Source organism: Carlito syrichta, unplaced genomic scaffold, assembly GCF_000164805.1.
Source record: "Carlito syrichta isolate Samal-C Ts95f unplaced genomic scaffold, Tarsius_syrichta-2.0.1 Scaffold306749, whole genome shotgun sequence".
Lineage (NCBI taxonomy): Eukaryota > Metazoa > Chordata > Mammalia > Primates > Tarsiidae > Carlito > Carlito syrichta.
Window position 1 is genome coordinate 543,965 of NW_007250845.1, and position 16,240 is coordinate 560,204.

A 16,240-nucleotide genomic window follows, 5' to 3' on the forward strand; every position below is an offset into this window, starting at 1 on the left:
GTTGCTCATGAAGAGTTCAACCCTCTGTCAAGTCCGCAAATATCAGGGGTTTGCTAACTGCTGAGCTGGGTGCTCTTGTCCATGTAAAGCTTAGGTCTGGTCAATGTTCTATCTGCAGGGCCTAGTATATAATAGATGCTCAATAAATATTCGTTTAATGTAAAGCAAAAGTCACTTCACCTTCACTGCAACTGGCACTGCCAGTTAAAAACTTCTGTAAAAAAGCCTATTCTATCAGATTGCTAATTCCGGTGAAAAAATTGCTACAATCAGCTCTCTCCTTGGGATGATAAAAAAAATAAAAAATCACATCTCTTCATGCAAGGGACTTTCAGATCGACTGAAATGCGTTTGGAATGAGTCCCTTGCAAAGATACCTTTTCGTGCAAGAGCGACCTACTTATTTCCAGCAGAAACTGAGGAATGGTGGCATCCGTACACACGACAGACTCCGTGAGAGGTTAGTGAGAACATTCACAGCCCCAAATGAGCTGTAGCAAGCAAAGCACGAAACATACATTTCTTCTGGAAAGACGTTAGAACGCTGCTGCCACAAAAAGAAATCTATACCGAGACCATGTTTAAATAACTATAAATAATATTAATTAGAATTTATGGAATGCACAATTCATGGAATTCACCAGAACACAAGGAAACTTTGAGAACCGTGTTGCAGGATTCACTTCTCAACCCGAGGACGACCCACCCGATTCCCCCGCAAAGACGGCTGTCCTCCCCTCGAGGGGTTTTAAATAATCCTCACCCACGCTGCTCGCAGCATCACCCCCAAAGAAACATTAATTTACAAAATAACCCAATATCCATAGAACTCTCTTGACAAATAAAAATCTTAAATTAAAAAGCATGACCCTCTCCCTCTCCCACCCCCTTTTTATTCCAATTTCAGGTAGCTTGGCACTGAGTAATTGAACATTAAAAAATCGAGTTTGTAGACTTCGTACAGCTGCGTCTGGTGCTCTGAGCTGATGTTCTGGAAGAACTCTGTGGTCATTTCGTCAGTAGTTCTCGTAGACTTTGCATAGGTGGGGAACTTCAGGTAGCTGCCCACGCCCGCCAGCTGCAGGACGTAATTGGAGTCCTCTTCCAGGGTCTCGTACTTGCCCACGAGGTCGTAGCGGATGTGGCAGGGGTGGCAGAGGGAGTAGACGGTCTGCCAGTGTTCGTTGAAGGGCTCCTCGCGCTGGGTGTGCGGGTCGATGAGATAGGCCACGAACTCCTCGAACTTGACATCGTCGCCTTTGCGCAGGGCTTCCTGGGTGGCATTCTTGCGCTGTCGCTTGATGATCTTGGTGCCGTACCGCTTGTGGAAGGAGGTGTTGTATTTCTGGGTGAACTTGTTGCGGTAGGCTGACACCAGCCGTTCGAAGGGCTCGCGGACGAACAGAAACTTCATGTAGCTTTTCAAGCGGTGGTTGATCTCCGGGATGCTGTACTGGTTCAGCGTCTTCAGGTTGGCCGACACGTGGGCCTCGTTGGCCGGGATCTCCATGGGGTCGCTGTACTTGCCCCGCCCGGTCAGGACCATCATGAGCCGCTTCCAGTTGGTGCAGGCCACCTTGGGCACGTAGCAGTAGATGAGCTCGTGGTCCTCGTCCACCACCAGGTGCTTCAGGTCGTTGGGGGTCAGGACCCGCCGTTTGCGGCTCAGGGCGCTGTTGGCGCGGCACGTGTCCGTCACCTGGTCCCGCCGCATCTGGTGCAGGACGGCGGTGTTGGAGAGCTCCAGCTGCAGAGGGGACACAAGAGGAACAAGGCTCAGTACCTGCCCGGGACGTTTCCGCTGGACCTCCGTGGATCATCGAGTCACCTACTCAAAACACAGATCTAGGCCGGGCGTGGTGGCTCACGCCTGTGATCCCAGCGCTTTGGGAGCCCGAGGCGGGATTACAGGGCTTTTGAGACCAGCCTGGGCAACACAGCAGGATCCTGTCTCTCAAAAAAAATTAGCCAGGTATGGTGGCGTGTGCCTGTAGTCCCAGCTGCTGGGGAGGGTGAGACAGGAGGATCACTTGAGAGCCCAGGAGTTGGGGACTGCAGTAAGACATGATTGTGCCGCTGCCTGGGCAACATAGTGAGATCCTGTCTCTCAAAACCAACCCACAACAAAACAAAAATGCACATGTACGTAGACCTCACGACGTGAAAGACATTCTGCTCAGCACTGGTGGTAGATACAATAAATCACTCACGGCTTGGGAGGTGCCAAAGCAGAGAGCTGGCAGCCTCCACAGAGCCCAGAGAGTTCCCCTAGGCATGTGTGTGCAAGAGATTCTCTCCAGAGGCCACTCGCTCCTAGTCCAAACCAATCCTCACAGTCCACCCAGAGCAGGAAACACGAGACGTCCCTGCCCGACTCTGCCACCATTTTGGTCTCCGGCACCCAGAGACCTTCGTGGCATGTGGCACACTATTGTTGGCTTCATGCCATACTTGCACGACCCTCGCGAAGGGAGAGTGTGGCCCTTTTCTAAATATAAAGGGAATTGCCGGGCTCGGTGGCTCAGCCTGTAATCCCGTGCCTTTGGGAGGCTGAGGTGAGTGGATTGCCTGAGCCCGTGGATTCGAGACCCGCCTGGGCGGCGAGACCTCATCTCTACAATAAATCAAAGGTCAGCCGGGCGTGGTAGCGCGCGCCTGTAATTCCGGCTACTCGGAAGGCTGAGGCGGAAGGATCGCCGGAGCCCAGCAGGTCGAGGCTGCGGTGGCCGGGAGCGGCCACTGCACTCCAGTCTGGGCGACAGAGTGAGACTCCAACTCAAAAAAAATAAATATAAAGGGAATTAATATTAATTGTGTTAAAATTGTGGAGCAGTGGGGGGACCAGGGCTTTGGGAAAGCCGCTCTGGGGCTGCAGATGGCATTGTGCCCTGGCTGCCTCTCTGCCCTGAGAATGGAAACCCCATGCATACGCGGGTCCTTGGGGCTCTCCGTGCCCAGCACCCGCCTCCTCCTCCAGCCCTCCTCACGCCTTCACAACCAAAGAGGCTCCTGGGAAAGCCATGCCTTGCTCCTTCCCCCAAGCATTCCTTGGGATTCTCCCCTGCCATCTCTGCTGGTGCCAACTTGACAGTCCTTCAAGGCCCCATGCACGCCCCTGCCACAAGAGTGGAAGAACCAGTCCCTCCTCGGAATACCCACAGCCCCGAGCGTCCTGGACCGCGCAATTCCCGGTCTGCCTCATGCTTGGTTTCCTCGAGTCCTGTGGCCACTTGCTTACAGGACTTGGTGCCCCCGAGCCATGGCCTTCTCCAGGTCAGAGTAGCCTCGAGGCCTGAGAATGCAGGACTCAATCCCTCCCCAACAACCTGGAGAGCCAACACGCTAGGGCCTGGGGCTTGGGCGTGACCCGAGTCTGGCCCTGCACTTCCAACGTTGACCCATGATCTGGACCGGCCTAAATTAGGAACGCTGAAGAGTTTACTGGGGACCTGAGGGACATCGCGGCAGCCACGGGAGAGAAGCCATCACACCCTGCGTCGGACCAGTGTCTGCCTCTCGGTCCCCAGGATGGCAGTGACGGTCGCCATGACGACGGCAGACCCTGTGACCAAGAAGCGACTGTGTGAGGCACCTTCAGGTGACTTAAATACATGACACCTCATTTTCCCAGCAATCCTCTGACTCGAGGCCCCCACCACTAAAAATGTCCACCCTTGAGGAAGTCAGCCCAGACGGAGGGCCGAGGCTTCCTTCGCAAGGCCTACGTGTGAACAGCTTGGCAATTCTCTTGCTGCTTCAGCCTCATGAATAACGGGCGAAGTCTGGAAGGAGGTGTTCACACCCTCTTTATGTGTACCCCGCTTTGCAGTCTGACCTGGACCCTGCTCCCATTAAGAAGTCTAGCGAAACCTCATCTCTACAATAAATCAAAAACTAGCCGGGCGTGGTAGCGCGCGCCTGTAGTTCTAGCTACGTGGAAGACTGAGGCGGAAGGATCGCCGGAGCCCAGCAGGCCGAGGCTGCGGTGGCCGGGAGCGGCCACTGCACTCCAGTGTGGGCGACAGAGTGAGACTCCAACTCAAAAAAAAAGAAGTAAGTCTGTTTCTCTGGCCGCTTGAATGTGGGCTGGCTGTGACTCACCCTTACACGCAGAATGTGGGGGCCACGGTGGTGCGTAGTTCTGGAGCCCCTCAGGCAACCCTGCAGGCCCTGTCCCTCCCTCTGTAGAATGCCACCCTGGGACAGTCATGCTGGGAAAAGCCCTGTGTAGCCCCCTGGGGGTGACATGCTTCTGGAGGCACCCCAGCCAAAGACCAGCACCAACTGCTGTCCACCCAGTGACCACAGCTGGCAGACCTGCCCAGGGTCTACCCACGGAATTGAGGCAAACAGCACAGCAGTGCTGTCTGGAGCCACCAAGTTTAAGTGCGATCTGTTACCCAGCAATAAATAACTGAAACAGGAGAGCTGGAAAGGGTAGCGGGGACGTGATGCGGAGACTGTCAGCCAGAGCTCAGAGAAGCAAGGGCACCATATAGATTTTAAATTTCCACCTGGGAGAACTGGGCTGGCCTGTGGGATTTTGGCCAATTATGAACCTCCAGTTATTCACAGACCAAATGCCACCAGTCAACAAACTTGTCCCCACTGCCAAGGGCAGAGCGGTCACCTCGTATGTGCCAAAGGCTGGGCTGTGGGATCATGAGATCCAGTCTCTGTATCATGATGGGTCCAGATGTAGGCCTGGGTCTCTCGGCCTTCATTTGCAGGCCTGTACAATGGACACCACCACACCCACGCCCCGTTGGGCTGGCGTGAGGTTTAGAGGGAACGAACTGTGTAGAAAGGCCTAGACACAGGAGATACACCGGCAATCTCATTTCTTCTTTTCTACCCTCTTTGGGCCACACATGCCTTATCTGGAGAAAAAGGCAGTTGGCTCGGCTGACTCCTAGGGTCTTAGCTACCTTTGATGTCGGGAAGAGCCCAATTCTTTTCAGGGTGGCCATGCGTTCTGTTCTGAGTCCTGTAGAGAATCCTCCAGAACGTTCATCCTCAGTGCCCGAGCTCTTGCATAACTTTGTCCTGCTGAGATTTTTGCCACAAAGGCTCCAAGCCCAGTGGCAGTGGGTACTCCATCCAAATCTCTAGCGATGCTGTTTTTCATCTCTCCAAGTATAAGTGACACTATGAACAGGTCAAGAGACGTAGTGGACAAGCGGCTGGATTTCCTAACGTCCCCACAGGCACCACAGACGTCAGGTGATCGTCAACTCTAACACGGACTGAGTGACCGTGCACGCCAGGTACTGCTCTATGATGACTCACTCTTTAATGCAATCAGTAACCCAGGGGCTCGGTACTACGATCACGCCCAAGTCATGGCCGAGGATTTGTCAGAGGCACCACACGTGAATAACAGCGTGGAGAGCGGCTTGCAGCACGCTTTCTTGCTCACTCTCTCAAGGGATCCTTCCAGCATTTGTGAGGCTGTGTGGGTCCCGGCATTCCCGTCCTGCCAGCAAGGAAGCCGTCTGGGCCCGGCTGAGCAACTGTCCAGGGTAAGCCCTTCCGTGAGAAGCAGGCTGAGACTCAAGCCAGAGCTTGTGACTCAGATCTGCGTCTTCCACACCATGCTGGCGCCGAGTTCTCCTTGTTCCATGTGAATGCCACGGAGCGGGGACGTGGCCCTTCCACAGATGTATCTCCCGTGCTTGCAAAAGTGGCAGCCCCACGGGAGATGCTCAGTAAGTATTTGTTGAGTGAATGATCAGCCCGATAATCTCTTTAGGGAAACTTGATATGTAAGGAGGAAGGGCCCTCGGTAGCTAAAGAAATTTCCCAGTTGTTCCTAGATACCAGAAAGTCCTTTAACAGAGGCCGTATGGCGATGAAGTGTGTCCCTCCAAAACTCATGTCCACCCAGAAACTCAGAAGGTGATCTTCCATGGAAATACATGCAGATGCCATTAGTGAAGATGGGGTCATGCTGAATCAGGGTGGGCCCCAATCTAGTGACTGGTGTCCTTATAAGAAGGGAAAGCAGACAGACACACACACACACACACACACACACACACACACACACTGAGAATGCTCCATGAGGACGGAGTCAGAGACTGGGATGATGTGTCCATAAGCCAAAGACTGCCGGCCACCACCAGAAGACAAGAGGAGGCAAGGACGGTCCACCTTTCTGGGGCCTTCAGAGACAGCATGACTCTGCCAGCAACCTGGTTTGTTGGTCATTTGTTACAGCAGCCAGAGGAAACTTATACAGGTGTCAAGCATTCAATCGGTAACTTTGAGCAAGTTGATACTAAAGTATACACGTGTAAGAGAAAACGACATTATAGAAGATAATTTTCCCCCCTAGAATAATAAGCAAAGTGTATTAGGGCACTAGCAGGTAGAAAGAGGATGAGACTTAAAAGAAGAAGGCCTGGTGGCTCAGCCTATAATCCCGCGCCTTGGGAGGCCGAGGTGAGTGGGTTGCCTGAGCCCGCGGGTTCGAGACCCGCCTGGCCAACTTGGCGAGACCTCATCTCTACAATAAATCAAAAAATCTGCCGGGTGTGCTTGTAATTTCGGCTACCCGGAAGGCTGAGGCGGAAGGATCGCCGGAGCCCAGCGGGTCGAGGCTGCGGTGGCCGGGAGCAGCCACTGCACTCCAGTCTGGGTGACAGAGTGAGACTCCAACTCAAAAAAAAAAAAAAAAGAAGGCCTGGGCTTGATGTAGGGCAAGAGCTTCCATCTTCTGAGCCTCAGTTTCTTTATCTGCAAAATGGGGATATCACCGCCTACCCGCAGTGATGAAATCAGACAAGGTCCAGTGCAGCCTCCAGTTAATCAGATCAAGTCTAGTCCAGGATTTGGAGGGGGTATGGCAGAGAGGAGGTGGTTAGTGTGTGTGGGCATTCTTTCATGAAAGAAGAATCCGGAAAAGGAGGCCAGGAATCTCAAAGGCAAATTTTTAGCAGCTCTATAATTTTGCTGTGGGTCAGGCCTAGGTCACTGGATTCAATTAATATTTATCCTGAATAGGAAAACTCTGACTTTTGCAATTCACGACTTCCTAGCAGATGCATCCATCACCTTAAGAGGCGCATTCATGGGCCTCTTGGGCTATTAGGCAATGCCATTTAAAAAGAGAAAAAAATTGTGCTACAGGAGACGAATGGACTGGGGAGGAAACAGTGCCCATCCATTTTGCCATTTGACTCACTAAGGACAACTTGGAAGGCAATACGTTTTTCAGATGAGCAGAGGAACGAGGGGACCTCGCCCCGGCTCTCTGCAGCTGGAGACAATTTTCTGGCTGTCTGAATCCCCAGGGAGGTATCATGCCAGTTAATACTGCATTCAGGACCACAAAGGCAGAAGAAATGGAAACGATACCACCGTGTCATTTTACGTCCAATTGCAGAGGCAGAAAATAACCCAGCAGGGCTTGAGAATGTGGTATTTGAGGTTTCTTTCTCTTCCATCTCCTTCTCCTCCACAGCTGTTTGGGAGGCAAACATTGCACCTGCCACAAGCAAGCCCACACGCCCTCCCTCAGGAAGACCCAGGGCTCAGTCAAGAGAGGCTTCTCAAACCTGACACACGCCCAGGCCATCTCTCAGAGGAAGAGCTGCACCCAGGCCTCTAGCGTTACATTTAGAAATACGTATATTTTCATCTGTTTTTATAATTTTTAATTTTAAAATCATTTCAGATGCCTGTCGATTTAAATTCTTAAAAATACACGTGCTGGGCCTGGTGGCTCATGCCTGTAATCCTAGCACTCTGGGAGGCCAAGGCGGGAGGACTGCTTGAGCCCAGGAGTTTGAGACAAGCCTGGGCCACATAGCGAGGCCTTATCTCTACAATAAATTTTTTGAAATGAGCGGGGCGTGGTGGTGCGCACCTGTAGCCCCAGCTACTCAGGAGGCTGAGGCAAAAGGATTGCCTGAGCTCAGGAGGTCAAGGCTGTGGTAGCCATGATCATGCCACTGCACTCCAGCCTGGGTGACAGAGTAAGACTCTGAATTTTAAAAAAAATTACTAAAATATGCACAAGTCTAAAACTAGGAATACAACTACAAGACCAAGAACATGCAAACCTTCCAATGAACAACACAACGTGATGCATGACGTCATCTTATTGGAACAGAAGCCCCGTCCGAAACATGGCTGACTGCAATGTGGGCTCTGGAGAGCGATACTTTCCACCTGATTTTACCTTTACTCAGTTAAAGGTCATCATTTATTGCCTTTCTCTGCCCATTTCTAATCAGCCCAAGACCAAAAAATAAAAAGCTACCTGGTGTCACCATGACCACCATGGAACACACACCAGGACCTCACATGGCAGGACTAGGTTATCCAGTATCCAAGGCAGGCCCAATAATCCAGAAATACATCAGCTAATTTTTCTTTCTTTTTTTTTTTTTTTGAGTTGGAGTCTCGCTCTGTTGCCCAGACTGGAGTGTAATGGCCGCTCCCGGCCACCGCAGCCTTGACCTGCTGGGCTCCGGCGATCCTTCCGCCTCAGCCTTCCGAGTAGCTGGAATTACAGGTGTGCGTTACCACGCCCGGCTAGTTTTTGATTTATTATAGAGACGAGGTCTCGCCAAGTTGCCTGGGTGGTTCTCGAACCCGCGGGCTCTGGCAATCCAAAGTGCTGGGATGACAGGCTGAGTCACCGAGCCCAGCCTAATTTTTCAATACATTATCTTCAAAAAAAAAAAAACAACACAAAATTAATCAAATTCGTATATGGAATTCCAGAACCCTGGGGGTTCTGTCTGTGGATTCCTTGAATCCTGGTTGACGAAAACTGGATTGAGAGGAGCCCTGGACAGGGCAGAGGGAGGAGAGAAAGTCTTTACCATAACGTCAAGATGGGGCAGGAGAAATTTCTGGTGGCAGTCTGGGTGTTCCAGAAATCTCCATGCTTGTTCACAGAGCCAAGAGCTTGTTAGAAATTGTGATTTCAATAAAACATCTGACAAAACCAGCCTTGGCGTGTTTAGGGATGTCTGTGTGGGCTGTGGTGTGCTGAATGCAATATAAGCACCTGGTGGTTGCTGATGTCAGAATTTTAAGGCGTGTAGATGACACGGCAACTGGCAGTGCGGGCAGCTACAATTCCATCTTAGAAATGAGTCTTTTGGCCGGGCACGGTGGCTCAAGCCTATAATCCCAGCACTTTGGGAAGCCGAGGGAGGGGATTGCTTGAGCCCGTGGGTTCGAGAACAGCCCAGGCAACCTGGAGAGACCTCATCACTACAATAAATCCAAAAAATTAGCCAGGTTTGGTAGCCCGTGGCTGTAGTTCTGGCTACTTGGAAGGCTGAGGTAAGAGGCTCGCCCGGAGCCCAGCAGGTCGACACTGGGGTGGCCATGAGCGTGCCACTGTACTCCAGCCTGGGTGATGGAGTGAGACTCCGACTCAAAAAAAAAAAAAAAAAAAAAAGAAATGAGTCTTTCATGGGAATCAGAAGAATAGGAGACCAGGGATTTGCCTCAAAAAAAGGTAATTAATTTAGAGATCGACATTGATTAAAAGATGATAGCCATGATATTACAAAGGATAGAACACAGGCGACTCTGACCAGAAAGAAAAAAAAAAGTTTCAAAAATCAAAGAATTTTGTTTGTTATTGCTGTTCTGACCATGTTGAAAGAGCGTTTGTTTTTCATCTTAATGCTTTGAAATGATTAAACTGGGAAAACTGAGATTAAAAAGAAAAACAGCGATTGCTAACCTTAAAAAATGCAAACCCGGTCATGTCACGTCTATGCGCCCCTGTCTAGAGGCTGACATTCCTGTCCCCAGCCAGGGCTCATAGGCGCTCTTTTTACTGCCATAACATGGGAACTGCCCAAGGGACTGACAGCTTTGGGACATCGGGAAGACCAAGTTGTACAAAAGACTCACTAATAAGGAAAAACGGGCTCCTTGTCACTAAGGAGAATGTCAGGCTTTTCCAACTACGTTTTATAAATTGTACAAATCAAGGATTTGTTGATCTGACAATTATCTGTGCTGTGAGCCTAACCTCTTTCTTCTGACACTCCTTTTCTCTCCTCTCTTCTTTTTTCTTTCTCAGAAAGGTTCTGAAGAGACCATAACAAAGGATGTGTGCAATATAAAATTGAAATAGGGAAAGCTTGAATATCACTTGAGCCCATTTGGTTGTGGGCTTCCTAGCAGCAGGGGCAAGAAGGGAAATGGGATTAAATCTCCTTGCTCTAGTTATCAGAAAAGAGAAATAACCGAATTGTGTGGGGGTGAAAAATGTACAAGATTTTAGGGGACTCAGGATATTCAATTAAGGAGGGAGATTCTTGGATTCTGTTTGCTCATGGTGGAGTCCTTAGATGGCTGCATTCTTCAGTTACTTGAATAATGTCATGACTCACTTCCACCGAATGTCTACAGAATGCTGAGGCAGGAACAGAGAGCACTTTCACACAGTCTCATTTAAGGAACCCACCAGGACTTTCCAGAGACTCCAGAGCCTTCTAGAAGGGAGTTTGTATGCAGCAGACCAGTCCCTACTTCCAGCTGTGTGTCATTCCCTCCAGGCTGGCCACTCCCAAGCACTAACAATACTTCATGCCACTGGTGCTCCAACTTTAGCATGCGTGGAAATCACCTGCAGGGCTTGTTGAAAGCCTCAGAGCTTCCGATCTGGTAGGTCAGGGATAGACTGAGACTCTGCATTTCTAGCAAGTTCTCTAGCCTGCCTAGTTTGCCAGGGCTGCCAGCATAAAATACCATGGACTGGGTGGCTTAAACAACAGGAGTTTATTTTCTCACAGTTCTGGAAGCTGGAGGTTCAAGACCAAGGTGCCTGCGGGGTTGGTGTTCTCGGAAGCTTCTCTCCTAGGCCTGCCGATGGCTGCCTTGCCTGCTGCGTCTTCGCCGCCTTCTCTTCGTGTGCGCCCTTGGTATCTGTTCCTCTTCTTCTAAGGACACCAGCAAGACTGGATTAAGGCGGCACCTGGACATCCTCATTTTGACTTAACGAGGCCTCTTTAAAATCCCTGTCTTCAGCCGGGCTCGGTGGCTCAGCCTATAATCCCACGCCTTTGGGAGGCTGAGGTGAGTGGATTGCCTGAGCCCGCGGGTTCGAGACCCGCCTGGGCAGCGAGACCTCATCTCTACAATAAATCAAAAAATCAGCCGGGCGTGGTAGCGCATGCCTGTAATTCCGGCTATTCGGAAGGCTGAGGCGGAAGGGTCGCCGGAGCCCAGCAGGTCGAGGCTGCGGTGGCCGGGAGCGGCCACTGACTGCACTCCGATCTGGGCAACCGAGTGAGACTCCAACTCAACAAAACAAAACAAAAACAATAAAATCCCTGTCTTCAAATTCAGTGACATTCTGAGGTACTGGGGGCTGAGGATCCAACATGGGAATTTTGGGGTCGGGGGACACAATTCATCCCACAACACCCGGTGAGGCTGCTGCTAGTCTGGGACCACACTCTGAGAACCACAGCTTGGTGCCATTGGGAAATGACGGCAGTCTACCATCTTTCACCAATTCACAGCTAGTCTTAATTACAGAACATAGAACCCAGGTTTACCATCTGCTGCCGAGAGGCTCCTGGCTCCTCCCCCCACCCCCCCAAGCCCCCAGTTCTTTGGCTCCCTTTGATCTCCCGAAAGTATAAATTAGGCCAGAGGAGGGCTGATTCTAGGAAACTGTGAACACGGCCCCGGGCTCTGGGCTGTGTCCTGCATTCTTGTTCAGATGTCTATTTTTACTTTGGACATTTTAAAAAGGCAGCCGTAATAAGTACCAAATTTAGGGACTGTTTGGAAAAGTCTTTAAAATTTTACTACGTTTCATCTTAAAAGGAAGACGGGCTGGTTTTCCTTCAATTAAAACATCTTCTGCAGTGCCACCCCACGTGGCTGCCTGGGGTAGGGGGTGCAGGAAAAGAGACCCAGAGAAAAAGGTGAAGCCGGAAGCATCAAGCGACTGGGGTTTTTCCGAACCTGCCTTGTAACAACCGCTAGCTTGAACCCAGCCTCAGTTTCTCCACTTGAAATTCTGAATACAGGCAGGGCGTGGTGGCTCATGCCTGTAATCCCAGCACTTTGGGAGGCCGAGATAGGAGGATTGCCTAAGTCCAGGAGTTTGAGACCAGCCTGGACAACATGGTAAGACTTGTCTCTACCAAAATAAGTCAATAAATAAATTAGCTGGGTGTGGTAGCGCACACCTGTAGTCCCAGCTACTTGAGAGGCTGAGGCCGCAGGATGGCCTGAGCCCAGGAAGTTGAGGACACGGTGAGATGTGAATGTGATACTGCATTTCAGCCTGGGTGACAGTTTGAGACTCCAACTCAAAAAAAGAAAGAAAGAAAGAAAGAAAATCCAAATTCAAAGCCTCTCCCAGCATCTTAGTGGCAATGCTATCGCCTGTCTATTTTAGAATTGGGTGATGAATTGGGTGGTGGGGAGAGCACCCAATGAGGCGATTTGCCCTGATTCCACTCCATTTCCTTCCGGTAGAGGAATTCCTAAGCTCCCATGAAAAGAGCTGGTTATGAGGAATCACCGAAGAGAACGCAGCTACAGCGGCCACACAGTTGTACCAGCTACTGTTTACTGAGCCCTCACCGTGTAACAGCCACTGTCAATCCTTGTGCTGGCCGAGGTAGGTATCACTAGCACCCCCAACTTATGGAGTGAGAAAACTGAGGAACAGGGAGAATAATTAATTAACTTGCTCAAACTCAGGGAGCTAGGAACTGGGGCTGGGGTTTGAATCCAGGCAGGCTGTCTTCCGAGACCCTGAGGTCTCCTGGGGTCCAGAGACCTATCTGGGAGTTTCTATCTCCTAGAGGTATGGGGCTCAACCCTCGCAGCCCACTGGGCTCACAGTGGCTCTTTAAACACTGAGGCCTGGATGCCACAGTGGAGACCTGGAATTCTAAGGCTGCCCGGGTGGGAACCACTGCTTCAGCGGCCTCCAACGCCAGCAGCTATGAGCTAAAAACCTGGACGCGGGTAGTGACCTTTGTGTGATCTCGGGCACATTTCCCCTTTCCCCTTCCCCTTTCCCATTTGAGACAAGAGACTTTTCTTTTCTCTTTGAGTTGGGGTCTCACTGTCACCCCGGCTGGAGTGCAGCGGCATGGTCATGGCTCACTGCAGCCTTAACCTCCTGGGCTCAGGTGATTCTTCTTCCTCCGCCTCCCAGGCAGCTGGGACTATAGGCATGCACCCCACTGTGCCTGGCTAATTTTTAAAATTTTTTTTTATAGAGATGAGGTCTCACTATGTTGCCCGGGTGGTCTCAAACTCCTATCCTCCTGCCTTGGCCTCCCAAAGTGCTGGGATTCCAGGCGTGAGCCACTGCACCTGGCTGGACTTTTCATTCAGTAGGGCCTGAGGTCCAAGGCCTAGAATGCCACAATTCTTAGACATCTTTGGGCGCCTCCTTAGGGAACCACCATGAATGACGCCATGTTTAAAACCTCTTGTGCATAGAAAATAAGGGAGAGACATCTGGGACCTTTAAAGAAACCCTCCGGTCGGAATCTGCTGCAAAACATAAAGGGTTTAGGAAAGACGTGATTCCATGTTAACGGACCCTGACATTGTCAGGGAAATCGGTTTCCTAGGATTGTGTTCGTCACTAGGGAGACACCTGTTTGGTTGCCAGCGGCAAGGACTAAATCTTGCAGGAGCCCTCCCTACCTTTTCAAAGCCTAGCGAAGGAGGAAAAGGTGCCTCGGATGGGAGCAGGTCAAGCCCTGGGGGTGAGCAAGAGGCACTGGGTGGCCGAGGGCTCTGCGGGCCTCTGGATGCAGCCCCCGGCCAGCCTGTGGTGACACTGGCCTTGGGTGAGTGACGGCTCTGATCTCCGACTTGACCTTGGGAGCTCTGTGGGCAGAAAGGAAGGCCCAGGCGTGAAACCACTTCTTTCTTTCTTTTTTTGAGTTGGAGTCTCACTCCACTTCTTTGCTCAAGACGCATCCCCAGTGCCTGGCACACGGTGGACACGCGAAGCTTTGCTAGAAGAATGAATGATCCAGGACAGCACAGGCTGTAAAGCCCGCAGGATGGCTGATGAGGTGCCCCACCTGCAGCCCTCACCCCTGTCGTCCCTCGGAGGCTCAGAGGCTGTAGCTGCCACCCAAGAGCTCAGCATCAGCTCAGAGGCAAGGTCAAGAGGCAAGCGGCACTCTGGGCTGTGGGGAGGATACTGGCACTTTCCACGGTCCGGGGAGGCCAGGAAGCAGCGGGAGGGGAACCCAACCCCGCAGGACAGGGGGACGCCGGGGGCTGCCCAGGAAGGGCCTGGCCCGAGGCTGCTCCCAGGGCTCCCTTTCAGCCCCACCAGGTGCAGCTGCAAAGGCCTTATTGACATCTCAGATCAGCTGTTTGGGCTTCCGGAGGCCCGGGCAGGGTGCCAAAGGGGTGCAGGGACGGGAACGGGGCCGCTGCCAAGCTGGACCGGCCTCCGATGAATGGTGGCCCGGAACAGGGACAATCGCGAGGAAGGGACGTGGCTCCCACGCTGCTTGGGAGGCGGAATTGCCTGGGAAATCAGAAGGCGGGGGCAGGCGGACTGTGCACCTGCTGGGTGATGCTTCGGGCTCTGAGAAGTCACCACTGGTAAAGGAAGGACCCAAGGAGGCTGGCAGCCTCCCCACCAAGAGGGGCCTCTTGGGGAGAAGGGGATATGAACCAGGCTCTCTTCTGGCCTCCCCTACCTCAACAATGGGCTTGGTTCTCTTCCCAGACTCAGAATAGTCAACTTCTATTTTACCCCAATCACTGGACCCCTTCAGGCCTTCATTTCCCTGTCTGTAAAAAGGGACAACAATAGTGTCTACTTCTCAGGGTTGCTTTGAGGATCACCTGAGTGCACACAAGGAAAACACCTCGCATGGTGGCCCGGCACATAGCAAGCACTTGGGAAACGGTCATTTTGGACCCCGCAGAAGGCGGGGTCCGCCTTCTGCCTAATGGCCTGTCTCGAGTTCAGCGCACAAAAGAATCATGGCGGTATCTGAAGAAATGCAGATTCCCATCAGCCCGCTGAGAAAGTCTGACTCAGTGGGTCTGGCTGGCCTGGGCACCTGCCCTTGACCGTGGCCCTGTGTTGACTCCACCAGGACAATCTGAGAGGCTGGTGGTCTCATCTCCGTTTCACTTTGAGAACTGCTGGGGGTGCTGTGACATAAGTGAGGTCTGCAGTGAACACCAACCCATCTGTCACCTGCCCAAAATGCCTGGCTCGTGGCGATTCAGTATCTCACTGACACAGAAGAAGACCGGTGGTGGCGACTGGCGGCAGGTCGGATTGGCAGCTGTTACGCCAAGGAGAGGAATGATGAGCAATCTTCTAGCCGTGCGAAGATCAGCTATTAATATGTATCAGCAGACTGTACAGTACGCATGGGATTTCAGAGGAACTGAGCTATGGATTGAGGGACGCCCTGAAAGGCCCATTTACTTCTTTTTTTTTTTGAGTTGGAGTCTCACTCGGTCGCCCAGACTGGAGGGCAGTGGCCGCTCCCGGCCCCCGCAGCCTCGACCTGCTGGGCTCCGGCGATCCTTCCGCCTCAGCCTTCCCAGTAGCTGGAATTCCAGGCACACGCTATCACGCCCGGCTGATTTTTTGATTTATTGTAGAGAGGAGGTCTTGCCAAGTGGCCCAGGCAGGTCTCGAACCTGCGGGCTCAGGCAATCCACTCACCTCGGCCTCCCAAAGGCGCGGGATTACAGGCTGAGCCACCGAGCCCGGCTCCATTTGCTTCTTAATCGAGGAGCACGTCTCAACAATATCCCACCTCCCCATTGTTCTCACATGCGTGAGTCATTCTCCAGAGTTCTCTCTTCCGCACCTTGAGTTTCCCAGGGAGGGGAAGGCTGGTCCTCACCAAGTCGAGGTCAAGCCAGTTCTGCGGATGGGACCCCAAGACCCTCCTCCCACCCCTGCCTAGGAGACAGTCCCTGACTCCCCCACAACCCCACCAGCAAGCTTGGGACCCCGAGGAGCCACTGCTGCCACCTTCACTCAGGCCCTTCGTCTCACAATGCTCCATCCTGTCCCACCTATGTCCCTCCTCCAGGGCTACTGGAACAGGCCTACGGGTCTTTGTGTCCCAATCACTTGGTGCCCAATGCTTGCAACATTCAGGAGAGGGTGATTCACTTTGTGGCAACACATGAACACCTTTGGAGTACTAAGAGTTTTTCTTGTGTCTCTGTCACTTCACTGCCTCTGTCCTTCCTCAAGTAGGATGGCCCACCTGCCATCATA

At 52.1% G+C, this 16,240-nt stretch overlaps 1 protein-coding gene across 3 annotated transcripts in view; it reads right to left on the reverse strand.

Annotated features, from left to right (window-relative positions):
- Positions 1–580: 580 nt before the first annotated feature.
- Positions 581–16,240, reverse strand: part of CHST11 (carbohydrate sulfotransferase 11) — a 157,988-nt gene continuing 142,328 nt past the window's right edge. For all 3 annotated transcript variants that reach the window (XM_021715153.1, XM_008063331.1, XM_008063332.1), the window contains one exon: positions 581–1,747. In XM_021715153.1, the coding sequence (XP_021570828.1) occupies positions 893–1,747 (855 nt within the window). In that variant the 3' untranslated portion in view covers positions 581–892. The remainder of the gene's footprint in view (positions 1,748–16,240) is intronic.